The sequence below is a fragment of the Cavia porcellus genome, unplaced genomic scaffold, assembly GCF_034190915.1.
Source record: "Cavia porcellus strain 051 isolate PalLab524CR breed Dunkin Hartley unplaced genomic scaffold, mCavPor4.1 scaffold_26, whole genome shotgun sequence".
In the NCBI taxonomy this organism is placed as follows: domain Eukaryota; kingdom Metazoa; phylum Chordata; class Mammalia; order Rodentia; family Caviidae; genus Cavia; species Cavia porcellus.
Window position 1 is genome coordinate 27,568,077 of NW_026947509.1, and position 27,066 is coordinate 27,595,142.

At 41.6% G+C, this 27,066-nt stretch overlaps 2 protein-coding genes across 7 annotated transcripts in view; one reads left to right on the plus strand and one right to left on the minus strand.

The window, feature by feature from the left end:
- The window catches only part of Septin2 (septin 2), a 41,303-nt gene extending 33,215 nt beyond the window's left edge, over nucleotides 1-8,088 (minus strand). For 2 of the 3 annotated variants that reach the window (XM_005005677.4, XM_003474558.5), the window contains exons 1-2: nucleotides 7,557-7,678; nucleotides 696-725 (exon numbers count right to left, since the gene is read on the minus strand). In XM_005005677.4, the coding sequence (XP_005005734.1) occupies nucleotides 696-704 (9 nt within the window). In that variant the 5' untranslated portion in view covers nucleotides 705-725; nucleotides 7,557-7,678. Of the gene's footprint in view, nucleotides 1-695; nucleotides 726-7,556; nucleotides 7,679-7,876 lie in introns of those variants that run through there. The other variant, XM_013157362.3, reaches the window with a different exon arrangement.
- The window catches only part of Hdlbp (high density lipoprotein binding protein), a 67,061-nt gene continuing 47,730 nt past the window's right edge, over nucleotides 7,736-27,066 (plus strand). Inside the window, exons 1-2 of one of the 4 annotated variants that reach the window (XM_005005678.4) lie at nucleotides 7,778-7,917; nucleotides 11,837-11,952. The gene's annotated coding sequence lies outside the window, so the exon portion shown is untranslated. Of the gene's footprint in view, nucleotides 7,918-8,210; nucleotides 8,351-11,836; nucleotides 11,953-27,066 lie in introns of those variants that run through there. The other 3 variants (XM_005005680.4, XM_005005679.4, XM_005005682.4) reach the window with 3 other exon arrangements.

A 27,066-nucleotide genomic window follows, 5' to 3' on the forward strand; every position in this document is an offset into this window, starting at 1 on the left:
TTTCAAAAAAGTAAAATCTCGTATAATGATATTTTTCCCACAGGCTCAAAAATAAAAGCAACAAGAAAAAATTTACCATTTTTAACCACTAATTCCACATCTTTCAGCGTTATGTGCTTCAGAAGCAATTTATTTCAGGGCTCTGTGACAATTTGTAAGCGCAAACTAAACCAATTTGTAAAGCTTAAAGATCCCATCCATTTTACCATGATAAACTTAGAATTTTAAATTATCTAGTCTGTTGGGAATGATCTAAGAAGGCTAACTGAATTGTTACTGACATATTTAGAATAAAAGAAAAAAGAAACCTGAAAAGCTTTCAAAACTTTTAGAATGACAAATCAGAATTTTGTCTGAGTGAATCAAATGCATAAGTCCTATTAAGAGTCTGGAAACTTGCCAGATATGGGGGTACAGGCCTGTAATCCCAGCATGTGGGAGGCAGAGCCAGGAGGATTGCTGCCAAGGTCCAGGCTAGCCTGGGCTAATAGTGAGCTCAAGGCCAGTCTGAACTACATAGGGAGACCCTGACTCAAAAGACAAACAGGCTGGGAATTTAGCTCAGTGCCATAAGCACCTGCCTGGCAAGCATGAGGTTATGAGTTCGATCCCAAGTGCCAAAAAAAAAAAAAAAATTCTGAAACATAAAGCAGTTTTTCTTTATATTATAGGTACACGATGATCCAAGGTCTTACCTTAGACATCTTTCTTGTTGTTTTCTCTATCTGTTAAAAAAAAAAAAAAAAGGTCTGTGTAAGCATCACAAAGCACATTTTACAGCATGAACAGCTTGCAAAGACTCTCACATATGGCATTTGGTGATCTGTGTTGTTTAGCATCTCGTATAACTCTCCAGAAATTATGAAATAACCATTTATACTTTTCATCATTCAGATAAACCAGGGTTAAAAACTGGAAGTTGATGAAAGCAACTGTGTATACATATGTGCACCAATACACATTGTGTATTTTCAATAATATTTTACATTTTTCCCAGTATTAATTGTATGCTAAGCACTAGGGATGCAACACGAGAAAAAGACAAAGTCTCAGTCTTTGAAAGTGAGTCATTTTTCTCCACTTTTCAAAATCTTTCAAGGAGGCAGGGATGCCCCTAGCAGAGCACTATGCCTGGACACAGCTGCCATTTGCAGGAGGTCTCCAGACCAACTTAAAACCTTACATGGGAACACAGGGCAAAATGTAAACTATATTTACAAGCTTAGGGACTTAAGTGTCTGAGAAGAGTGACAATAGTTTTAGAGATATGTGGAATTTTTATACAAAGAATAAAAAACCCTTCAGTTATAACTTGAAAAGTAAAAAAAAAAAAAAAAAAAAAAAAAAAACTTCGAGAAATGTGAAGTTTGTTGGTTTAACTTTTTTAGTGACAAGATCAAGAGCTGTGACTAGTCAAATTGGATTCTCTCTATAAAGTAGAAACAGTGGAAGCCAGGCAAGATGACACACATCTGTAAGCCCAGCACTTGGGAGACTGAAGCAACAGGATCACTGCAAGTTCAAGGCCAGCTTCAGCTCCATAGTGAGTTCAAGGCCAGCCTGAACTTCATAGTGAGACCCTGTCTCAAAAAAAAAAAAAAAAAAAAAAAAAAAAAAAAAAAAAAAAAAAAAAAAAAAAAGAAAGAAACGTAGCAGAAATCTTCTTTTACTTTGTTGTTTTCCATTTTTTCCCAAACTTTACCATTCCTGAATATTACATATCTCCTGATCCTCTTTGGAATGGAAATGTTTCCAAGCATCTTAGTATAAACGAGGTCATCACACCCCAATCTACTAGCCAAAGAAAGAAAGAAAGCAACAGTAAGATTTATAAGCTTTTAACCATACAATATTACATCTCACAGAAGACCTAGGTTATAGTTTTGATTCATCTTTTAGTGGCCCACTGTAAGCAATATACAGGAAACCTACTTTGTTAACATCAGTAGGTCCCACAGGCATAAAAGGGACAGACAGAAAAAAGTAACAAAGCTTCCCTGAGAAGAACAAAGACTACAGTCCATACATTAATGAACTATCTGGGACTGTGTTGTAAGATCTCTTGAATAGAAAGGACATTCCAGAAAAATTCTATTAATAGACTTGAATTAAAAATATTAAATTATCTCAGTAAAACCTAAAAGCTGGGGGCCAGAGAGAAGTAAAACTTTTTCTTTTTTTTTCCTTTAGTACTGATGATTGAATTCAGGGCCTCATGTCTGCTTGGCAAGTGCTACACACCTGTGGTACCTTCTCAGTACACTTTTAAATTTTGAGATAGTTTCCCTAGATAGTCCATGCTGGCTTTGAACTTGCAATTCACCTGAATAGCCTGGATTAAAGGTATATGTTACCACAGCCAGCAGAGAAATAAAACTTTCTAAAGGAAGCAGTAAGAGAGCAGATGGAATATGAGTACTTTTGGCAGGAGTTAATATCTTGACTTCAAACGAAGAGATAATGGTGTGATTATGAACGAAAAAGAAAGGTAAGCATTAAAGAAAAATTACAGCAAAACCTCCAAATTGAGAAACAACTCGAGAAACTGAAAAATAGCAACTTAATCAAATTAAACTGAGCAATCAAATTAAACCAAACTTAAAACAACTTAATCAAATTAACCCAAATTGAGAAACAAGAGTAACTTAATCAAACCAGCAAATATTAGGAAAATCAACAAGAGGAAACACAATATCAACAGCAATCTTAAACCAAACCTTCAGTGATGAAATTCAAAAGTATCAGTTATCAGTATAAACGAAAGAAATAAATTCACTCCTTAAAAGAGGACACGCAGTAACTCAGTGGTATGGTACTATACTTGCCTAGCACACATGAGGCCCTGGTTCCATTTCTAGCAATAAAATGAGAGGAAAAGGCTGGAGTTAAAACAAATATCACCCCAGCATATGCTATGTGGAAGAAATAGTCTTAAAAAAAAATGTATCAAAGGCTGAAAATACAGGGACAGATTAAGATATATCAACCAGGGCCGGGGATTTAGCTCACTGGCATAAGCACCTGACTGGCAAGAGCAAGGTCGCAAGTTCCATCCCCCATACCAAAAAAAAAGAGATACATACCAACCAGATCAGTGAAAAGACAGGCAGCATTATTAGTATCAGTCAAATGGGATTTAAAGGAAAAAGAACCAAACAAAATAATAGCAACAGTAAGTGGTACTGAAGGAAAAATTCTGAAACAAGATAGGACATTTATAATCCTATGTATATTCAAATAACGATTGCAGATAAATGTAAGCACCAAAGACAAGGAAAAATACAAGGCTAGCTTAATGAACATAATGCAAGGGAGGAAATTTTAATTACACTTTTCCTAGAATTACAGACTCAGTAAACACAATATGAGCAAAGGCACAAGATGGACTGAGCAGAACAGCCAAAAATCTGACTTTATATATAATACACTGATTATACTAACAATATAAGAGAATCACGACTCAAAAGTATAAAGAAAAATTGAAAAAAAATTATTTCAGTGCAGAGGACTAAACCCAGAGGCTCCCTGTGGGACAGTGTTTTATTTGTGTTTGGGTTGTGTGTGGTTTTTTGTTGTTGTTGTTGTTTGTTTGATGTTTCTCAGCTCAAAGCTCCTACTACTACTTCAGCCTTCTATATAGCTGGTAATACAGGTGTGTGCCACCATGTCTAACTAAAACAAAAAAATCCAATAATGTATCTATCATTTTAAAAAATAAAGTCTAGCTGGGCACAGTCGCACACATTTGTAATGCTAGCTACTGAAATAAGATCACATTTTAGGCCAGCTTGGACAATTTAATGGGACTTTATAATAAAAATTTACAAAGTAGTGATGATGTAGATCAGTAGAAAAGCACTTGCCTAGCACATGTAAGGCCCTGAGTTCAATCTCATATGCTACAAAATAAATAATCAATTTTAAATTTTTAAATATTAAACCACAACCCAGAAGGGAAAGGTAAAGAAGGGCTCAAAAGCAAAACTATAAGCTGTCTTCAGACGTCAAATTTATGGGACACAGTAAAATAATATCCAGAAATAAAGTCAAAAGAAAACATGAAATTAATAGTGAGAAAAACTGAAACTATGAGAAAAATGAAAAGGGTAAGTAAATTCAAAAGCTGATTCTCTGAAATAAATTCCTCATAAGCCCAGTTAAGGAAAAGAGAGCAAAGCAGAACATAAGGTACAATCATAGATCCAGGAAGATCACAAGTTTGAGTTCAGCCTGGCAACTTAGTGAGACCCTGACCCCTCCCCCAAAGATAAGATAAAATAACTCTCATTCAGGCATGGTAGCACATGTCTGTAAACCTAGCTACTTGGAGGACTATGAGGACCACCTGAGCCCAGGAATTAAGAAGTGGGCCTGAGCAAAGATAGTAACTATCTTTAAAGGAAAAAAAGGCAATTTTAGAATAAGATAATCTAGTATGGGTCTAAATACAAAATTATTAAGTCAAAACATTTTGGTGGGTGTGGTGGCACACATGCAATCACAGCACTAAAATTCCAAGTTTGAGCCAAGCCTGGGTAACTTAAGTGGCTTAGAGAGACTGCCTCAAAATAAGGCTTGGAATAACTCAGTGTGAAGGCCCTGGGTTTAATACTGGGTTCATACTGCCCTCCACCAAGGGTTTCTGATAACACCAATAAATATTATAAGATGAAAATGAGGCTAAAATGCCATTTACAACAGAGCAAGCAATTTTAAACGTAACAAATCTAGCAGTAAAGAAATTAAGGTCTGCACAAATCACATAACTTATTTTTTCCAAGTTAGTATTAGTAGGTCTAGTTCTATCTGGTATCTCTAATGATGTGCCTTTTTCTTAAGGATTGGGTAATATCCTTCAAATTTACAAGGAAAGATAAATGAGAAAATGGTGGCCAGTTGTCTCAATAATTCATGTATCAGATTTCAAATCAACAACCAACACAGTACCACACCACAGTATCCTGGAGTGCCTCTCCTGCCTTCCACAGAACCCTGGAACCGTGCAACGTGAGGATTGTGCGGGCTCTGAGCAATCTCATGTGAGTACCCCAGCACACTGCGCTTCACACTGCTTTCAGTCCCTTTCTGTTCAGCATTCTGAGGGCTAAGTGCGTTTCTGGAGGGGAAAAAGGTGACTTTATTCCCATCAGGTTCCCTCTCAAGAGCTATACCTGAGGCACAAGTATAGCAAAACAGAGAAGTTTGAATTCTCAGAAGACATTCAACTCTGCTTTAATTTTATCAAGTCCCTCTAACCGCATAGAGGTTATTTTTTCTTTTTTTTCTTTCCTGAAATACAGTTGTGATCTAAAATTATTTCCTAACAATTTTTGAACTAATATAAAACTAAAGGTGAAAAGAGATTGCTGAAATGCTGAAGCACTTGGTTTTCAGGAAGAAATTCTTGATCCAGCAACACAGACTATCAAAGACAACAATTAACTTAAGTCTCTGGTGTTGAACAATTTAGGATCTCCCGAATCTCAAAAATGTGGTCAAAAGAAAATTTTATTATTTTATATAGTGCTCATTTTAAATGTCAAAAGTTGCTCTTTATTCTTGATCCACAGCTTCCTTCTTTCACACAACACTTGTTCCAATTCACATACATCAGAACAAAATTTCCACAAAACATGAGATGAAAAACGATGGACAAAACTATCCTTGGTGCGCGAGAGATTTAGCTCAGCGGCATAAACGCCTGCCTGACAAAAGCATGAAATCGTGAGTTCCATCCCCGGTATCAAAAAAATCCAAAAAACAAAACTACCCTTGGCATTTTAACCTTATGTTGCTAGAGATACTTATAATAATGAAATACTCACACATAAATTGAAACTACCATTCACTGACATACATTATTCTCATATACCAAATCCACAATCCACCCTCCAATGTAGGATTCTAAGGTTCTGAACCTTTTATCCAAACACTTGGGATGTTTGGCATTCAGATTCTTCAGATTTGAGTATAAAACATGACACTCTCAACTGGGCCTGGGGCACCCCACAATCAAACACATTTTCAGTAGTGATGTGTGACCATTAACACCGAGTAGTATAAATACAGGATAAATAAATAGCCTTGCCTTAATTCTTTGGTCAAATGAGTTTTGGTTAACCTTGAAAGGGATGGTGACAAATTTTCCTTTTTATAGATTCTGTATCTTAGAATTGGGAAAAAGGGCTTGAACCACGTTCATGAATGATGAGCAGGAGATAACCCCTCTTTTCCTTAGGACATCCTGTTAAATAAGAAAGAGAATCTCATCTAAGTAACTTCTGTGCTTAAAGCTGGGCATGATGGCCTTCTGTAAAACCAGTACCTGGAGACAGAAGCGAAAGAAATCTCCAACTTTGAGGCCAACCTGGGCTACACAGTAAGTTCAAGGGCCGCCTAGACTACACAGCAAGATCCTGTTTCAAACAACAAAGCAAGAGAAAAGCTTTTGATCAACTCTGACAGCGACTAGAGATCAGGGTGAAAAGTGGAAAAAATAAAGGACAACGTTTATAACCTAAAGAGAAAATCAACGTCAAAAGTAGATATAACAGTATATATTGCCAGTATGCTGAGTGGTACTAATTCCTGAATGGGAACTACCAAAATTAATCACTGAAAATAACCTCAAATTACAATCACTAGGAAACAGCTTTCATGATCCTTACTCCATTGCTTTGCTTACGATGACCAATACTGCTTTAAAATATTAAATATTTAAGTATTACAATGACTGGGGCCACTCAAGAAATACTGGATAACGTAACTGCGTTCCACAGAAAATAATGGGAGTGGGCAGAGGCGAGTGATGTCGAAGCAGTTTGAACTGGCCGCTCATTGCGGTTAGGCTCTGAGTTTGTGTTCGCAGTCCAGGAAAAGTAGGGTAGCACTGACGAAAACGGGACCAGAAAGATAAAAGAGATCTATGCATTGTCCCGGTATGGGCCGAGTCAAAGGTGAGACTCCACTGTTCCCCACCACCTCTGCCGAGTCCCCTTACCCGTGCACTGAGCCCCACCCGTCTAACGTCACCACAGCCCGCCGAGAGCCACCGCGGACAGAACACGGTCCTTCGCCTAGCTCAGGAGCTTTGCCTGGTGGTGGGGGAGGGGACTGGCGAGCACTGTGAACGTCACGGAGCGGCCGGCACATCGTCCTCCTCTCCGGAACAAAACGGCACCGTTAGAATGACAAGATGGCCACAAAACCACAAGGGCCCAGCCAGCCTGAATCTGCAGCTTCCCTCCCCAACTCCCTCGCCCGCCGGTGGTGGACGATCGGACGCCGCGTAAGAGGAGCCTGCCCTGTAGCCCAGCCCCAGGCTACGCAGCTCTTGGGGTGGGGCGTCCACCCCGCATTCACTTGGGGACGCGGGCCGCTCGGGTGGTGGAGGGCCCGCTCCTCTCCCACGCCTGCCCCGCCCCTCCAGCCACAACTCAGAGACACAGAACGCTGCCTAAGGGCTAGGGCGAGAGGGTCGTATCCACACTTCCCAGGGCAGGGCAGGCATACAGTTCTAGCCCCCACCACAGCGAGGACTCTTGAAAGACACTTACCAGCTAGACCGCCGGAAAGAAGAGCCCACGACCGCGCCACGGACCCGCCCCGCCCCGCACGCAGGCAAATTGCGTCATCACGGCGCACCTCCCCCTGCCAACTCCTTCCTGGCCGGAGCTGCCCGGCCTGTCTCCGCCCTACTCCGGCCGGCTCCCAAAGAGCAGGCGCAGACGCGTCCCCCTTGTCAGCGTCGGTGCAGGCGCCGAACCCCTCCCACGGCGGTTGGCCATACAGAGGCTGGGGGCGGGGAGGAGGTCAAGCGTAGCCTCTTCTCCTTTACCAAGATGGCGCCTTGTCCGCGTTCCGCCACAGTTCCTACCTTATGAGCCTGGTTTCTTCACGCTAATAAGATTGGAACAGGTAATGAGAATCTTCGCCTTATGGGCAACTACAGTGGGGGGAAGTGTGCTTCTCTAGAATGGGTCAGGTGGCCACGAGGATAAGAGGCGGCCGGGGCCGGCAAGTAGCGTTGTGAGTGCCAAGCAATGACGGGGAAGAGGCTTTCGACTGGCCCCTTCCTCCAGAAAGATGGCGGCAGCACTGAACTGCGAGCGCCGAGCTGGGCCGGGTAGAGGCTGGCGTGGTTGCTCTAGCCCCTGCCGCGGTCGTCTCGATGGTACGTTGTCGCCCCGGGATTGGCTGTATGTGGGTCACGTGGGAGCACGCCAAACGCACACCACAGAGTCGCACAGGTCCCCGGGGACGTAGCCTTCCTGTGCAGGCCGGGGCCCTCTCCCCGCTGGGGAGGGCGGAGCCGGCGCGGCCCCTCGCTTCTCCTGGTCTGGGGCGCGAGGTGAGACCTGCGGCGTGGCCTACGCGCCGGCTCTCAGTGACCGTCTCGGGGTCGGGAGGGTTCCATACCCGGTTGCGGCCTCCCTGGGACGGGCGCGGCGCCGAGGCCAGATGTCCTTTCCTCCGTCTGGGGCCCCCCAATATACCGGGCGGCGTTCAGAAATGTTGGCCTGGGCCTGGCGCCAAGGCCCCTCCGCAGGAAGCCTCACTAGCGTGTCCTGATCGAGAAGAAATACTTCTTGCATCCCTAGTGGGTAACAAACACGGTGTTGGGTCCCTGAGCTGTACTGACACATGACTTGTGAGAGTATATTTTGCGTAGCCCCTTAGAGAAATGGCCAGGTGTTGATATGTCTCTGCCTGTGTTCTCTCCCATCCGACAGAGAAAAGTGTCAAACTTGACATGATGTTGCATACTCTGCAGACCAGAGGAACAACCGACCTGTGTTATTTAAAAAAAAAAAAATGCTGACAGTCAGATGAAATGCCTGGAGGAACATGGGGAGGTTGTAATCCTCATTTACAGGATGACTTACTTGCCCTTCAGCTTTGAGTTTTGCTCTTTGTATCTGGGTTTGCTATCCCAAACCTTCTGGGAATGACTTCACACATTTTGTTTGATGTTTAAGGAAAGTCAACTGCTTTCTTAGCTGGTTTAGTAAAACCCTTTCAGGTAGGTTAGGGCACAGGATAGGATTTCGTCTGAGGTTGCTGGTGGCCACGCTCCATAGTAAGCCCATTATGAAGATAAACCTGGTACTGAAACATGGAATATAATCTAGTGCTTAGCTTTATATTTTGATCATGTTGAACACTCGACTGGTTTAATGCTAATGTAAACTCTTTAAAAGCAGTGTTTTGAAGTAGCCAAAAAGCTGTTTGGTTAAAAATAACCGCCAGCGTGTGAAATTTTCACTTCTCTGAATCATTAACCATTAATGAACCTACTGAAAGTTTTAGATTTGGAGAAAATGAAGCATACCTCTAAAATCTGAGGGAGCTTTTGAAAACCGTGTAACTAATTCATAATGAGGATTAAGCTTTCTTGATACTATGTTCTGTGCAGCAAGTACAGTTGAATCAAACTAAAATCACCTGGGAGAAAGTACATCAAGTGTAAGGAAGCACTAGGGCAGATCTATGTCTCTGCCCTCTGGACAGCTGACTTCTCCCATTCTTCTGGTTGGAGAATTTAAATATTTTGTTTGTTTGGCTTTGTTTTGATTTTCTGACTTCCACCTTATTTGAGATGTGGTGGTACACACCTATAATCCCAGCACTCTTAAGAGGCTGAAGCAGGAAGATCACACATCAGAGCTTAGCCTGGTTAATTTAGTGAGATTCCGTGTCAAAATTAAAAGGACTGGGTATGTAACTGAGTGTGAAAGCTCCAGGTTCAATTACCATTACCACATATACACATGTAAAGAAAATATATGCTGGAAATTGCCATTACCAGCCATTGTTAGGGTCTGGGATGCAACGGAAAAGAAGATAACAGATTTTTTTTCTTCATGAAGTTGATGGTGTAATCTAGAAGATTCACATTCAAGAAAAACCAGGGTCACAGATGCAGTTATGGAAATACGTACCAGATGTGGAGTTAGGCGGCAGTGGTTACTTGGAATGTCTTCCTAAAGAATGTGTCTTTAAGCTTAAAAGATAAGTTTTACCAGCTGGAGTTGGCAGGATGGGGCCGTCTAGACCCAGTAGTGCATACGGCAGCAAGGTAAGAATTTGGTAGACTGTGGATGCTGTGAGGGCAGAGGGCTTGACTGATTCTATGGAATCAGGGCTTTATGAACTTGAGTGACTTTCACCTCAGACCTTCTGACTTGAGTGGGATTTTAGATCAGTGTAGTGTGATGTCCTTAAAGATCTCCCATGGATCTCCACTAGGGCCTCCCACCTGGAAGTTATCTACTGAAAGGGCTTCAAGAGAGAGATACTTCGGAGTACATATTGCCTTGGCCTCTTGGGTGTGCATACTTCTGTGCCAACCAGTGGTAGGAGTCCCTTGCATTTTTTATTATTCAGTCATGAAAGTCTCAAAGACTTACAGCACATGGCTATTTCTTAGTTGCTGAGTTATGGTGATGCAAAGTCAAAAGATGCATATGGAGATTTTTGACTGAGAGAAAAAGCAGACACATAGAGTCTCAACCATTATAAGATATCAGAATCCATTTCCCCTTAAATTGTAAAAGCACAACATTTGGAAACAAACAAAAATAACCCAAAGGGACTATTTACATGTATAACATTTAAAAATGTTTTATTTTTAGAATTAGAGACATTTTAAAGATGAAATCCCTGGTAGGCTACTGTTCTACTAGGCTCTCTGCAGTTTCTCAACTACCATTTAAGATGAGCTAGACCTCTGTTCTGAGACAAATCTGAAAGTCGTATCGAATATAGTCATCCCTTTGACATTTGCTGTTATTAATCTGGTAATAGTACACTGACCATATGTGCTCTTCTTTACTATTTAATGGCACCTTTATATATTTTAAAATTAAAAACATTTCAAATCAAGAGTATATCTTCATAATTTACACAATCAATCTTTGAAAGGCTTTTAAGGAAGAAGTCCTAATGCCCTTCCACCGGTCACATTTCTTTCTCTGCAGAGAATGCTCCTTTGCCTCTTAGCGAATTCCATTCTTGGCTTCCAATACTAAACATGTTTGCTTGACTTATTTGTATCTCTTGTTTCAGGGATTGTTTCTTTGCTTGACAATGACAGCAGATGTGAAGTTTCTAGCTTTCTCTTTCACTCCTTGGCTTTCTTTATACTGACAGACTCATGGCTGTATAAAGTAGCTAAGATAGATCCTTAATTGGGTTAGTTTAATATTTAGAACTTGTTATACATAAGCATGCTATGTACATAGTGCCTTGCACAGCTGGGCCAGATGCATAATAGTATTATTTTTACTTTACCAGATATATTTTTCTTCTTGTTATTACAAATCTTCTTGGAGTTTTTTTCTTTTTTTGTTATTTGTTTTGAGACAGGATCTTGCTGTGTAGTGCAGGGTGGCTTTGAACGTATGTAGCCCAGAATGGCCTGAAACTCACAGCGATCCTCCTGCCTGTCTCCCCCGAATTATAAAATCTTGTTTGCTTAGGTTTCTTTGTATTTATCATTAAATTGAGACTCAGAGTTTATGTCAATTGTTTAAAGTCTCCTTTCAAGAAAGGTCTTTTGTATGATGAAGTGCAGTATTGCTCTTGTCATTTTGAATTAGTCTTTTTCAATGTCTCCAATCTCTTGCAACCTGACTATACCTGGAATTTTTTTCAATGTTCTCACGGAGTTTGGTTTTCTGGAACTCATATCCTCCTGTCTTGGTTATTTTTCCATTTTGATGGAGCACATCCTCAAATGGTTTCCAGAGAAAGAGGTTTTGAGATACTTTGTGCTTTGTTTTCTCCCTTTGTAGTTAGTTGAGTAAGAATTTGGACCTGATTTTGCTCCTCCCAGGTTCTCGGGTTTTAAGAAGTCTTCAGCCGTCCTGAATCGTGAGCCTTTGTCTGTGACAGTCTTCCTTGGTGAAGCTTGACGACTTTGCTGTCTTCAGAAAATTCATAGCATGCAGGGTAAGATTGCTTTGAAGTTGGTTCTCAGCTGTTGCGTTGTCTGTTCTCTTGGTCTCTTCATTTGGAAATACATGCTCTTCAACCCTGGGCTTTTTCTTGATTTATTGGTTAGATTTCTTCCCATTTACTTTTTTATACTGTTGGACTTTTGGAATTAAGATCGCTGTTTTTTCTATTTCTTCGTTCTCATGTCTTTTTTTTTTTTTTTTAATTTAAGGAGAAGAAAGAAAAAAAACAGAGAAAGAGTACAAGTTATACAGAATTTCAGAAAAAATAAACAGTAGGAAATCCCTAGTTAATTACATATTGTCATCTTAGAAATAGTTGTTCAAGTTACAAAATTAAAGCATATAGAGGCGACTTTCAAACAGTGAGACTGGAAACAGTTTTGTTCAATGATCCAATAAAACTCAGTAATATAGTTATCTATCTTATACACTTAAATATATATGCAGTTATATCTTTTAGAACACTTTCTTTTCCTTTCTTTTGTACAATGACAATTATACATTTTGGGTTTTATTACTCCCACAGTTCTTATTACTTTTTTTTTTGAAGAAAGTAAAACTAAATGTGACATAACAGGACAGAGTCAGTCAAATCAGAAGGATGGACATAATACATAATATAAAAACAAAATACAAGATGATCAACAATGGTTACCATAATGCCTCTTGTTATCTTAAAAAGAGTTGCCTATATCATCAGTTATAATAAAATTGAACAAAACAGTAAAGAATAAGACCAATAAAACCAAAACATTGGAGACATTAGAGGACTTCAAAAGACGATAATAGTCAACCAGATTGGGCATCAAAATGAATCTTATTGTCTTCAAACTTTCGAACTCGGTACTATCAAGCATAACAGAATAGAGGAAAATCAGTCAAAACAAGATGGTGAGAGCAATACAAGGTTTCAAATCAACTTAATAGGAAATCAAAGTGGGTTACTATAATATATCCTGCTATTTTTAATTTATTTTTTCCTTAATTAAAAGGGTAAAAATGAAAAAGTAGATAATAAAAAGGAGATTGAGATAAAAAAGAGGGCATAACAACAAAACAGCGCAGGTCAAAACATAGCCATTTAAGCAAAATAGTGTTTCACCACAAGATACTCTCGACATATAAGTAGTTACCATAGTGTCTCTTCCCTTAAAATCTTTAGGTGTAACTTCGTATACTGTAGCATCAAACATATCAAGACAATGTAAAACCGTTCAAGAGAATGACAGTATTACAGGGTATTTAGAATCAACTAACAGAAAATGAACAATGGTTTCTATATAATGTCCTTGTCTATAAAAGTTTTTGTTTATATTATCACATATAATAAAATCCAATAAGATACAACAGGTTAAAACCGATGGAGACAGAAGAACAAAAGCTTGATGGGACTTCAAAACAAGAGGATATTAAATCAGCACTACCTATTATGATGTCTTGTTTTCTCCAAAATGGCTGTTCCTACCATCCAACCTTCTCTGCCTCATTTCTGTTGAGCTCTTTTTCTGTCATTAGTTGTCAGTTTGTCTTCTTCATTTCGCTTTCTGCTCCATTCATTGTGGCCTCTCTGCCACTTTTCTGGAATCTTGGTGTTTTTCATTTTTAGAATATCCTGCAGTAATCTCTGTAGAGTTGAATTGGTGGTTGCAAATTCCCCTCGTTCCTCTTTATCCTGGAAGTACCTTGTTTTTCCATCAATTTCTAGGGACAGTTGTGCAGGACATATCAATCTTGGCTGGAGATTATTATCTTTCAAAGCTTGAATTATTTCCCCCCACGCTCTTCGTGATTTGATGGTTTGTGCTGAGAAGTCTGCTGTAATTTTGATGGGTGTTCCCTTGTAAGTGATCTGTTTCTTGTCTCTGACGGCTTTTAGTATTCTGTTCTTATATTGGATTTCTGGAATTTTGATTATTATATGCCTGGGTGTAGCTCTGTTTGGGTTGTAGGTGGCTGGGGTCCTGTATGCCTCATACATCTGAGTATCTTGACCTTTTGCTAAATTAGGAAAATTCTCCTGGATTATTTCTGTGAGTAGCTTTTGTAGTTCATTTGTTTGTGTCCCGACTTCTTCTTTTATGTTCTTAATTCTTAAGTTGTAGATCCTCTTATCATCTTCTAGCCTTTGTATTATTGCTGTTTGTTTTCTTGTTATTTTTAAGAAGTTTTTCATTTCATGCTCCCACCTTCCAAATCTGTCCTCCAGTTCTGATAATCTATCCTTAGTTTCTTTCAAGCTCTTATGCCAGCTTTCGATAGAGTTTTTAGTTTCGTGGTAATCTCTTTGAACCTGCTTCACGTATTCTATGTTTTCTCTATTTTCTCCATCAAACAATTCTCCTTTTTTTCTGTTCTTCCATTCTACCATCTGTTTTTTCTTGGGTGGTGCTTAGCATTTCTCTAACTATTCTACTTATTTCTTGATTTATTTCATTAAATGCTTCATTTTTGAACTCGTCTATGGGGCTCTGGAGATACTGCTTGATGACTATTGGTGCTGTGTCTAATATTGCATGTTTTCTGTCTTCATTCTCTTTTGCATTTACCTTTCCTGGATCAGTGTTCTTAGGATTGGGTACTGAGGACCCTTTCTTGTTGCTCCCTTTCCCCATACTTTTTGTTCCTTCCATACACGCATATGTAGGAGGCCCAGATTTTTTTTTTCTCTTTGTCTGTTACAGTTTGTTTGAATCCGCTGGCTAGGTGTTCCTGCCCACTGCAGTGTACTAGGGAGACACAGAACTGGGCAGCCTTTGCTGGTCCCGTCCCTCCAGATCAACCTAGTGAATGCTTCACTGCTAGGGTGCATCGCCAGGCACAGGGACCTGATTTGGGCTAGGCTACTGGATCTTAGTCCGCGCCGTCACCAGGTCCAGCGCTCCCCACCAATCCAGCTTGAGAGGGGAATATGTGACTAAAGTCGCTGCAGGGCCCTGTTCTGGCTAGTCTGCCTGTTCCCAGAATGTCCTCTGTTGGAGCCTCCTAGTCTATGAAAGGGTCCCCATTTTTCTCACTCATCGCAGGTTGATGCAGGGTTCCCTGCCAGTCCCGCTCTCAACGCCGTTTGGTTCCCCGATTCCCACTCTCAGAGCTTTCGCACGTCTCTCTCCCTGCCGGGCCGATTGGGACGCAGCAGTGGCAGCAGGAAATTCAAATCTCAGCTTCCAGTGGCAGGGGCTCTAGCTTCTGTGCTGAGATTTTATCTGTTCCTGTTATAGCATCAGGATTGCATTTACAGTTGGTTTCTCTCAGTTTAGTTCGTTCCTGGGTCGGCAGGGTACATCTCCCCTCACTTAGGACTCCTCACACAGCACTGCTCCTGGATTCTAAGCTGGTAATCTCAGAGAGCTGCTGTGGCTGCTGTTATTTGTCCACCATGTTCTCCTGGAAGTCGGAAGTGAAGATCTTACATGTCCTTCCTCCTAACCAAAAGCTGATCTCCCTTCCATCTATAAATCTACTGCATTGACCGCTGAATTGAAAAGCTGAAAGTCCTCATATGTCTTTATAAATTACAAATTGGCAAGTTACATAGTTACAAAGCACTGTGATTTATGAATATGATGCAGTGTAATAGATCAAGTTAATATATTTTTTGTCTTTTTCCTTTTTATCGTACCTCAGATCGAACTCATGACTGCCTGCTTGCAAGGCAGGCGCTTATGCCGCTGAGCTAAATCCCCAGCCCATAAGACAACAGGAATCTTTTTTTTTTCTTTGCCTTTTTCCTTTTTATCGGTACCGGGGATCGAACTCACGACTGCCTGCTTTCAAGGCAGGCGCTTATGCCGCTGAGCTAAACCCCCAGCCCCCAAGTTAATATATTTATCACCTCAGTTTTTTTTTTTCTGGTGAAGCATTTGAAATGTACTTTTAGCAATTTAGAAATGTATGTCATTATTGAGTACTATATTCATCATGTTGCAATGTCTCTTAAAAAACAGTCCTATCTATTGAGGCTTTGCACCTCATTTTAAAAATTTTTATTAGTACATGTTTACAGTACATAGCAGTTGCATTCATTGTGGGGAGTTGGAGCATGTACCTAACATATATTCTTCCTTGCCACCCCTTTCCCCTTTCTCTACCATTATTTTGTAACTCACGGATGCAGTATCTTCTTTATCTCTCTCGATGTTGAGTTTTTTGGTAATTTTTTCCCCCTTTGGGTCACTGTTATTTCAGGCTGCTTTTCATCTGTTGGAGAGTGTTAATGGTTTGTGTCTAGATGTCCCTCCAAAGCCTCATGCATTTTTAGATGGGACTGTTTTGAGGGTGGTTGAAGGTAGAGGGTGTGACTGATTCATGGTACATTGTGAGGATTAAGGGTGAGTGAATGCTGGATCAGTCCACAGACTGGTTTGGCACTGTCCTGATCCCGGTAGACTGCATACAATATAAAGGGAAAAAAGAGGCTTGTCTGTCCCTTCTCTTCTTGCTTTTGCTGTCTTCTGCCACCATGAACAGTTGCCCTTGTGGCATGCCACCCTACCTTAGAGCCAGCCAATTATGGACTGAAACCTCTGCAAACTGAGAGATAAATAAACCTTTCTTCCATAAACTTCTGAGTGTTAGGTAGTTTGTCTCAGCCAAGAGAAAAGTTAGACAGGGTTTTAGCTTTCATTTTAGAGCCTTTGTTGGATTATCCATTTGTATTTTTGTGGCTGCTCCTGTGTCACAGGACCTCTGAATGTGTGATCATGCCCTGCCTACTGCAGCTTTCACTTTTCTCCAGACTAAAGCCCTCTGCTTCCTCTGTGTATGCCCAGAGAAATGTCTGCTAGCCCCTTGCCTGGCTGCCTTGCTCAGTGGCCACATGCGGGACAGGCCTGGGATCTCAGCACTAACAGAGAAAAACCTACTGCCTCTTTTCAAAATGGACTCCTACCCACCATTGTGACTGGTGCCCCCAGTTCAAAGATTGTGTTTCCCTTTCCTGAGAAAACAGTGACAGCCTTTGGCCAGGTCAGAGAGGGACACCATCCTGCTGTGCAAAGTTTGGTATGAATTTTGATGCTGCCCCACTTTTTAAGTTTTGTTTTTGTTTTTTTGCGACAGTCTCACTGTGTAGTGCAGTGGCTTTGAACCTGGTTATGTAGCTCAGGTTGGCCTTGAACGCCCATCAATCCTCCTGAATGTTGAGATTACAGGCATTCACCAACATGCCTAGCTGCTTTTTAAGTTCTTATTTTTGTTCCCAACCCAGATTTTCCTCCTTCCAGTGAGGTTGTTTTGGCCTTCCCATGACTGGTGTAGGATTCCACCCTTTCAACTCTTTCTTGTTAATGGCCCTCTTGTATTTTCAGGTTCTTATTATCTCCTTCAGTTTTTTTGTGTCTCTAATGCACACACAAAAATCCTTAATCTTTTGGTGGTGTTTTGAGGGCAGTGAAGTAAATGTATCAACTTGACAACTGCCACACTTTGATACTGGTGTAGAGGGTGGATAATATGCAAACTAAAACAGGTGTGTTCTGTGAGGTTTTTGTGGAGGTCACATTTTAGTGTGGGGAGACAGGCCAGCAAATATGTGGCATATCAGTTGCTGATGAAGAGGAGAGAATAAAATAGTTCAGAGCAGCAGGAGGCAGTTGTATCTGGACAAGAACTCTCTTGGAGGACTTGCTATTGAAGTGACACTCCTTGGAGCCTGAAGTGAGTGTGCAGGCACAGACAGCTTCCTGGAGAGATTGTTCTGAATGCAGTGAGAGGAAGTACAAGTGTGGGGTAGGAATGCATTCAACCTGTTGGGAAATGTGGGCCCCCAGATATTGGAAAACTGGAGAATAGAGCCAGGGGAGCAGCAGGACGATGATCCACCCATTTGGGGAAGAGCCTGAGACAGACAGGCTCCAGTGAGATGCAGAGCAGAGACTATGCTTTCACCTTCAGCTTTCCAGCACTTCACTGCCTGTCCTTATCCTTTCAGTCCACCATCCGTATAGAGGACTGTGCACCACCATATCCAGAACTCAATACATGCTATGTGACTCCTGCAGCCAACATTACCTCATTGGAGAGTTGCTGTCCTACAGCAGGATTAATGTTTGCAAATGCAGCAGAACTTTGACAGGGTTGGGGGTGTAGGTCTCAGATCATTAAATTTTGTCTATAGTATGCGTAGTGAGGAAAAAAGATGACCACATCCCCTAGCTTTAGGGATTGAACCCAGGCCCTTTTGCACTCCAGGCAGTGAGTGTAATGCACTACCAATGAGCTGCATCCTCAGCCACTGTCCTTTTCAGTATTATTTTCTCATGAGTTTTGTCTCCATATCCTTCAGCAGTGTTTTGTTTTGTTTCCTAAACTTTCCTACTGCTCTGTTGGCTGATTGGATTTTTTGTTTTGTTTTGTTTTTGTCTTTTTGAGACAGTATTTCACTATTCTGTAACCCAGCCTGGCCTCAAACTCGCAGCCATCCATCTGCTTTAGCCTCCTGAGTGCTGAGATTACAGGCATGCATTACCATGCCTGGCAATTGATTGGGTTTTTATTGTTATTGCTGTTAAAAAAAAATAAAAAGTGTGTAGTAGAGATCCTGAGTGATGATGATACATGGCTATAATTTCATCATTTTAGGAGGCTGAGGTAGGATTTTAAGTTCCCAGCCTGGGCAGTTTAGCAAGACCCTCTCTAATAATAACATTAAAAAGGGCTAAAGGGCCTAGGAATATAACTCAGTGGCACAAACATCTGCCTGGCAGGCGCCAGGTCATGAGTTCAGTCCCAGGTTCCAATAAAAAAAAAAAAAGAAGGGCTAAAAGTTTAGATCAGAATGACAGCCCTGGGTTCAAATCCCAATACTATTTAAAAAAAACGGAGGGGGGTTCACTTTCAAGAAATTCAGACATTTAGTAAGCTAACTAAGATTTCAGTTTCACTAATGATCAAACAATTTCCATTAAAATCATTTCTCCCCAGACTTGGGGGGGAAAGAGAGCAACCATCTTCATTGTTGTCATTGTGACAGATATATCAGAGACAGTGACTATAGATAGTTCTTTGAAAGGACAGTTTTACTCCACAGTATGGATCAGTGCATTGCCGTGTAATTCTATTTCTGGGAGTTTATCCTACAAAGGTTCAGGCTCAAATAAACAGAATTTTCTTTCAGCATTTTTTGTATTCAAAAAAGAGAAAAAGTCCAGGGCCCTCCATAGGAAATTTCTTGTTATGTTCACTTAATTCAGCAACATATGGTTAACAAATGAGGTACATATACATGTAAAACTTGGAAAGACTGCTACAACCTATTTTTAAATGGAAATAGGTAGAGCAGGTGAGTGAACAGTACATATAACAAGGTCCTATTTTTATTTAAGCTATGTATTAATGGATGCCCAAGGGTAGCTGGACAATGTTAGATGATAGTTTTTGAGATACTTCAGGAAGGATACTAGGAGTTGGCCAATTTTTACCTTGTTTTGTTGGATTGTGTTTTATATTTTTATGTTCACCACCACTAAGCAAGCACTGTGTAGTACCAGTGTATTACTTGTACAGTATTAATTAAACCAGGGTGAGTGTAGGCCCTTCTTGTTCTGCCTCAGGCCTTGTGATGAGGAGAGCTCTCAAGAGGCTGGGCTGTGTGGCAGCAAGCCTTATCCAGACAAGAAGTAGGAAGTTACAGATGCAGAAGCCTAAGGTTAGTAAGTGGCTGTGAGCAATCAGGAGGAATTGTTTTCAATTAAATGTTTCTGGAAACACTCTGTCCTGTGTGTTGGTATTCTCAGAAGTCCCTGGAGGTGGACAGTGCAAACTGTACTTATACTGCCAGGTGTGTCGCTTCTTGCTCTCCAACACAACCAAGGCCTGAGGTGTTTATGCAGGTGAGGAAGGTGGTCTCTAAAGGTGCACTCAGATTTCAGCCTGTTTGAAAGGGCTCTGTTTTAGTCTGTGTTGTTTTGTTTTGATTTTTTTGAGAAGGATCTCACTGTGTAATCTGAGCTAGCCTTGAACTCTGCGTTGCCCAGGCTGTGAACACAATCCTCTTCTGCCTTAGCCTCCTGAGCACTGGGATTACAAGCACCCAGCCTTGAGTTCAATAAGACTTTTACTACTTCCTTTGAAGATAAGAAAGCTGTCTTTGAGTTTGCTCATTTGTTGTTGTTGTTGTTAGTTTTGTTTTGATAGATCTCAGAACCTTACACTTGCCAGGCAGGTGCTTGTGCCGCTGAGTTATGTCCCTGGGCTTGCTCATTTGTGTTTATAGCTCTACCTATGTTTTTGGCCCACCCGAGAATGAGCAGCCTCAATCAGTGAGTAGCTTCAGGGACCAACTTTTTTCTAGAGGTTTGCATGTGATTGGATTAACAGACCGTCACGGTTCAGGTTGCTTTGGTGTGTGTGTGTGTGTGTGTGTGTGTGTGTGTGAGTTAGGTATAGATGGTGTGAAAAGCATTTTTCTGGATCAAGTTAAATGCTGCCTCTTCCCTCTTGTTCATCTTCTGTTCTGGCCACCTTCCTTAGCATAAATTCCTGTGTTCTTCATTAGTGTACATCCTGGCCCTCATCTTCCTCTCATTGGGTTGTGGGTGAGGCTGGGGAGCAGTGGTGCTTGGCCCTGCTCTGCCAAGTGAGAGGATGCTGTGCAGTGCTGGGCTACAGGAGGAGCCCCTGACCACCTGTAGGACATAGTGCTTTCTGAGTCAGGGAAGGTAGCCTTCCTTCACTGAGCCTTGGCTGGCTGGACTAATGCTACTTCTGTTTTCTTTCTGGAGAGAAGGCACCAAAGCCAGGCCAGTCTGTGTGTGTTGCCTCTCTGTGCAGAAGCTGTTCTTAGTGCTTCTGGGTACACTGTTGGCTGTGCAGATGTCATGTGTCAATCCTGCTTAGCACTTGGCCCTGGCAGCTCAGTTTGGGTTAGTTGGGATTGAGAGGGTGCTATGAGCAAAGACCCTATCTAGGGTCATGCACCTAGGTATGAATGGCTGAGCTTCCCCCTTCAGAATTCCTAGGTGAGGGAAGGCTGTCCTCTGGGCTTATTAGCAGCACCTGCAGACTGGCCCAGCCTGGGAGCTTAGCAGACACAGAGGGATAAACTGCTACAGAGGTTGCCATGCCTTGGGGGACTGGAGAAAAGCCTCTGACCCCAGAACAAGTACAGGTCAGGGTTGGGGGAGACAGTGCAGGTACAGAATGAGGAGTTCTCAAAGAAGGAAAGAAAGAAAGAAATGAGGGGGCTCTCAATCGTGCTTTAAAGAGGGTGGTTTCTTTTGAAATTGAGGTGGCACCAGTGACTTTCTGAAAGGGCTCCCTTTCTAACAACCTCTACAGGACATACTGCCTTCCTTTACAACGGCCTTGGCTACACCAATGCTTTTTCAGCTTGCTTTCTGGAGAGGAGTCATTGTGGCTTCTGGCTCCTTGTCATACAGAATGGAAAGTTTTTTGTCCTCTTAAACTTTCTCTTTAAAAACTTCTTCTTCTTTTTTTCTTTCTTTTTTTTTTTTTTTTTAAAGGAAAAGATGGCACTACCTGCCGTTCTCCTGTTAGGAACTGTGTTACTTGGTGGTGTCTCCTACTTGATGAAGGTGGATGAGCGGAACTTTTAAACTGACTTTTCCTTTCCTTTATGTTCTCAGAGATGGCCACAGGCTTCTGAGCATATCTCTTCAAATCATTGCAGTACCTTCCTGTCCAGGATTTTGCTGGCTAGAGTAAAATCAAATATGTAGCACTCTCTTTGTCAGTTTTGTTTTGTAGCAATATATATTGCACTTAATTTCACTTTTATGGGATATGTTTTCTAACAGTATTAATAATTATCTCAGGGCTGGGGACATAGCTCAGTGGCATAAGTGCTTGCCTGGCAAGCATGAGGTTGTGAGTTCAATCCCTAGTACCAAAAAAAAGTTTTTTTTTTTTTTTTTTTATTTAGCTCATTTTGTAAATGTTTCAAATGAATTACAAATTGATTTGCTTTTTGCCTGTTAAATTTTTTTAGTTTCTTAAATTAGGTGGTCTAGTGTGTGTGAAAGTTCAATCTGAGGAATATATATTTGATTTCCTCTTGAAACAAGACTTCTATTTTGACGTACTTGTTCATGTTGGGATCTGACTTGCCAGCCACAGAGGAGAAAGTTCCCTGTTGTCTCTATGCCCTGCACAGTTACTCAGCAGGGCATAACAGGGATCATCCACAGTTTATGCAGGGGATGGACATGGTCATCATCATGTCCCTTTGAGAGACTGTTAAGTGTAGGGAGAAAAAGATGGTGTTACGTGGGAGAGACAACAGTTAGAGGCGTAGTTCATTATTCCTTGATCCTGTGAAAGATGCTTTTGGTTTTGCAGTAGTATATGCAAAGTGTGGATGCTATCATGGCCAACCTCGGCTTCTGGTCCAAGGATGGCTAGGGCCGAGGTTCTGCCTAACTGCTGAAGATGCTGCTGGGTGGAGGGAAGGGGGATGATGAACAGATTCCAACCCTTGTTTTCTTTCTAGGCCTCATATTAAGATTTTAAGACCAGATCTTTATGTAGAGTATGGTGCAAAAGGACTGAAGTGATAATGGAGGGTCTTTTCTTCTCCGTCAAATCTCATCCATTAGTTCCTAGAGTATTTAGCTTTTGTTGTCAATTTGACCATTGTGGCATACTGAATACTTGGCATGCATTAGGAGCCTTACAGGACTGTTGACTCTGGTGTATACCTCTGCTTGCCTTATTGTCTGCCTGGTTTCTGAAGGAATAGGGTTGCATGTGTGTGCATGTGTTATGGTTTGATAACTAGTGGTCAACTTAACGCCAGCTGGATTACATCAGCATGCATTGAGAGAAGATGCTTCACCTGAGAAGGGTTGCCAGGATAAATAGGTGGAGAAGAAGACAGGTGTGGAGAGGGTTTGAGGCGTTATGGAGGCATTGTTAGTTCTCCTACAAGTTGCTGTTTGAGCTGTTGGTTCTCCTGGAGAAGCTTTGGTCTTTACATCGAGCATTGCTTCCTGGCTCCGGAGGGAAAGACATGTGCTGCCTGGTCTCCAGGATGAACTCGTCACGCTGCTTCCTGGCACGTACCCGGCTGTGCTTGTTGTCGGAGGAGCTCGGGGCCTCTGTGTCGCTGAGGACAGCTGTGATGCCTTTCAGGACAGCCCCGCTCTTTGTTGTGAGTGTGACTTCTCGGCTCCAGTGTAGAACCCTCATCCCACTAGCACAGCTCCTTCATCCTGCTGGCATAGACTTTCTGGCTTCCACCGCTGACCCTAGGGTCTTCCCGGCACGAATCCGTAAAAGAGACTGGCGTGAGTCCTTTTTGTGGGCTCTGGACTTCCAGTTGGACTCGTGGAGGTGTTGTTCTGAGCTCTGGGTTTTTATCTGGACTCATGTGGGACATTGCCATGGGGTTTAGACTCTTGACTAAATAATCTATGTTGTTGGTGTTGTGGATGGATTTCCTGCATTCTCCTGTGTTAACTTCCGGTGACCATTATAAAAATATTATAAACTCCATGTCCTGATCTGAATTGTTCTCTGTGTACAACCCCAGACTACAACAGCATGTATTTGTATTTCCCCTTGACATTGGTGATTGACACTCTCTACTGCCCCTTGGGCTCTGTTCCTTGTGTATGTCTTGAGTTGTTCTGTCTGGGAGTGTCCCTAAGACTAGTGTCTTACTGTCCTTTAGGATAGCTTGGGACTGGGCCCACAATGCTAGTTGCAAGCCAGTGGAGCCTTTGTGGTATAGTGTCTGAGAAGTTTCTTGGGGGCACTGACTCCAGACTGTTCCTGAGATAGTATCTCTGTATGGACTTTGAAGCTACCCGATATGTGTCACTTACTGCATGTGTCTAGCTGAGGTCTTGGTAGCTTTCTCAGCACTTTCTGGTGGTTCCAAAACTCTGATTTCCTGAACGCTGACAAAATGAATGGATAACAGACTTCAGTATACATGAAAATTGGATGAAATGTGCAGTGATCTTAGCACTTGAACCATGATTGAATTTATAATCAGAATGTGGGTTTTGCCACCCCTTTGCTATACTGATGTTTATTTCCAAATTAAGATATTTAGTTTATAAGCAATATGCATTCTCCATTAATTCTTTTTGGTATTATCTTGGAACTTACAGAGGATTTTAGGTGTCTGAACCACCAAGATGCTTTCCTCCTTAGCCACAGGATAGCCACAAATATATTGCTGTCTCTTGACCTCAGCCCCATCTACTTCTTTCCAAAAGGACCCATTCAGAATTCACAAACACATCATTCTCAGGTCTCTTCAGCCTTCTTCAAACTGTACTAGTTCTCTGATATAATATTGATACCTTGAGGAGACAGTATTTTGTAGAGCATCCCTCAGTGAAGTTTATCTGGTGTTTCCCTTTGATTAGATATAAGATTTGTGTCTTTGGCATACATACTCAGAAGGGATGCTGGGTTCTCTGCATTCTTTTCCATGGGGCAAGCTTTGAATTTGTCCCATTACCAATCATGTTCATTTATTTACTTGATTAAGTTGAGGTCTTCCAGCCTTTTGCACTGTGAAGTCTTTGTACAGTAATTGTTAAGTAGATTATGTGTGTGTGTGAGGGGGTACTTTTGAAACTAAGTCAAATTTTAAATTATTTCATTTCTCGAAATTTCAGTTCATTTACTTATATCAATACCGGCGCATGGTTTCCATTTCATTCAGTAGGTTATCTTTTATTGATATTTTATTTTGGTACTTTCTTTGTCTCAGGTTTGACTCATGGAAGCCCCTCAAGCCAGCTCCTGTGTCCTTTTGAATGTCCCCTTTAGTCTCTTGCTTGCTTTGTGGAACTTTAAGCTGTTCTGGGCCCTTGTAGTTTGCCTGCTCCAGTCCTGGAATCTGCATTTTCTTTAAAGAGGCTGCTTCCTTTTCATGGCATTTGATACTCTGAGCAGAAGGGTCTGGGTACCAGGTAGGTTACTGGAATGTTATCAGACTTCTCAATCAGTCAACATGTAAAAAATGAGCTGTGTTTATGTGGACACATGTGCATGTGCACACGCCTTGTCGTGTGGTGAACCACCTCTTCCAACAGTGAGAATCCTAGATCCCAGGATCTCTAATATGTTTACTTCCTTGATTAGTCATCCTGTATGTAAGCATCCTGCTGCTGTTCCTCATGGGAACCCCTGCAGTACACTAGACTGTACCATTTCCAGGCTGTAAGAGGAATGGTAGCATTATTGCCAGTGTCCTACCAAGTAGTTACTATATATGTATGAGGCATACTTGTCTTCTTCCTTGCTTTTGTTTGTAATAGTACTGCTGTGAGCACCTTGTGCCTATTAGACCTGTACTTCTGCAAGTACTTCTAGAGAGGGGTTTGGCAGTATAAGTATTGAATTAGATTATCTCTTGCTCTGTTTTTAAATTGCCTTCTACTTTAATACATCCTAACCAGTAGTAGTCTCTTCCCTTCCCATTGCAAAAACAACACGATCACTTTACTCATCTTTGCTGATCGACATTGTCTGAGGAAGGACTGCTCCAGAGAGTGTGTGTTCATAGGCAGTTTGATGGCTTTTCTATTACTTCATTGTTCATGTGTCTTAGCCTATTGAGCAAAAAATTTTGCTTGTATTTTAACCTCCATATTAGCTACCATATATAAAATTCTTAAGCTCTGATGTGGTCAAATGAGTCAACATTAATGGTTTCTATAATCCATGTCATCATAGCTTTTTGTGTCACTAAATCATACCCAGATTTTCCTTAATCTTCCAGGTCTTGAAAGCTTGATTGTGTGCACCCACAGATCTCTAATCTAGCTCAGAGTTACTTTGGAGTATGATTTAAGGTAGAATCCAAACTATTGTATATTTTTTTCAAAGTGGATAGCAGATTGCCCCAATTTTTTGACATCCTTCCTTGCTGATTTAAAATAGCATTTGAATCAGTTTATAAACACATAGATATGGTGCAGGGCTGTTTCAGTGCTTTGCCTCTTCCTTAACGAATAACTCCAGGTGGTATACTTCTGCTACATTTGGGTCAATTCAACCTTTTTTTTTTTTTAAGGCTGCTTTTGTTTTCAGTTGAATTTTGCAGATCTTTTTATGGTTCACAAAAATACTACTGGATAATATGGTGCTAATTTCCTATGGCTGCCATAACAAATCACCAAAACTGTGGTAACTTATAACAATAGAAATGTGTTTTCTCACAATTCTACAGGCTAGAAACCTGAAATCTGGCAAAGCCATGCTCCCTCTGGGCACTTTAACGAGTGTTATGGATTAAGAACTGGTGGTCAATTTAACGCCAGCTGTATTACATCAGCATGGTAGTGAGTGAAGATGCTTCACCTGAGGAAAGTTGCCAGGATAAATAGGTGGAGAAGAAGGGAGATGTTGAGGGTTGAGGTGTTAAGGAAGCATTGTGGGTTCTCCTACAAGTTGCTGTCTGAGCTGTTGGTTCTCCTGGAGAAGCTTTGGTCCTCACATCGAGCATTGCTTCCTGGCTCCAGAGGGGAAGACGTGCTGTTTGGTCTCCAGGATGAACTTGTCACGCTACTTCCTGGCACATACCCGACTGTGCTTGTCGTCGGAGGAGCGTGGGGCCTCCATGTCGCTGAGGACAGCTGTGGTGCCTTTCAGGATAGCCCTGGTCTTTGTTGTGAGTGTGGCTTCTTGCCTCCAGCGTAGAACCCTCATCCCACTAACATAGCTCCTTCATCCTGCTGACATAGACTTTCTGGCTTCCACCGCTGACCCTCCCAGCACGGATCCATAAAAGAGACTGGTGTGAGTCCTTCTTGTGGGCTCTGGAACTCCAGTTGGACTCGGAGGCATTGTCTTGAGCTTTGTGTTTTTATCTGGACTCATGTGGAACATTGCTGTGGGGTTTAGGCTCTTGACTAAATAATCTATGTCTTTGGTGTTGCAGATAGATTTCCTGCATTTTCCTGTGTTAACTTCCGGTGACCATTATAAAAATATTATAAACTCCATGTCCTAATCCTAGTTGTTCTCTGTGTACAACCCCTGACTACAACAGGGAGAAAAATTGTTCTTTGCCTCTACCAGCTGCCCCACATTCCTTAGTCTGTCACCCCCACCAGCCTACCTCTGCATAGCTTTCTCCTGTGTGCCATGCTAGTCTTCACTCTGTCGTCTTCTCTGTGGTATCACT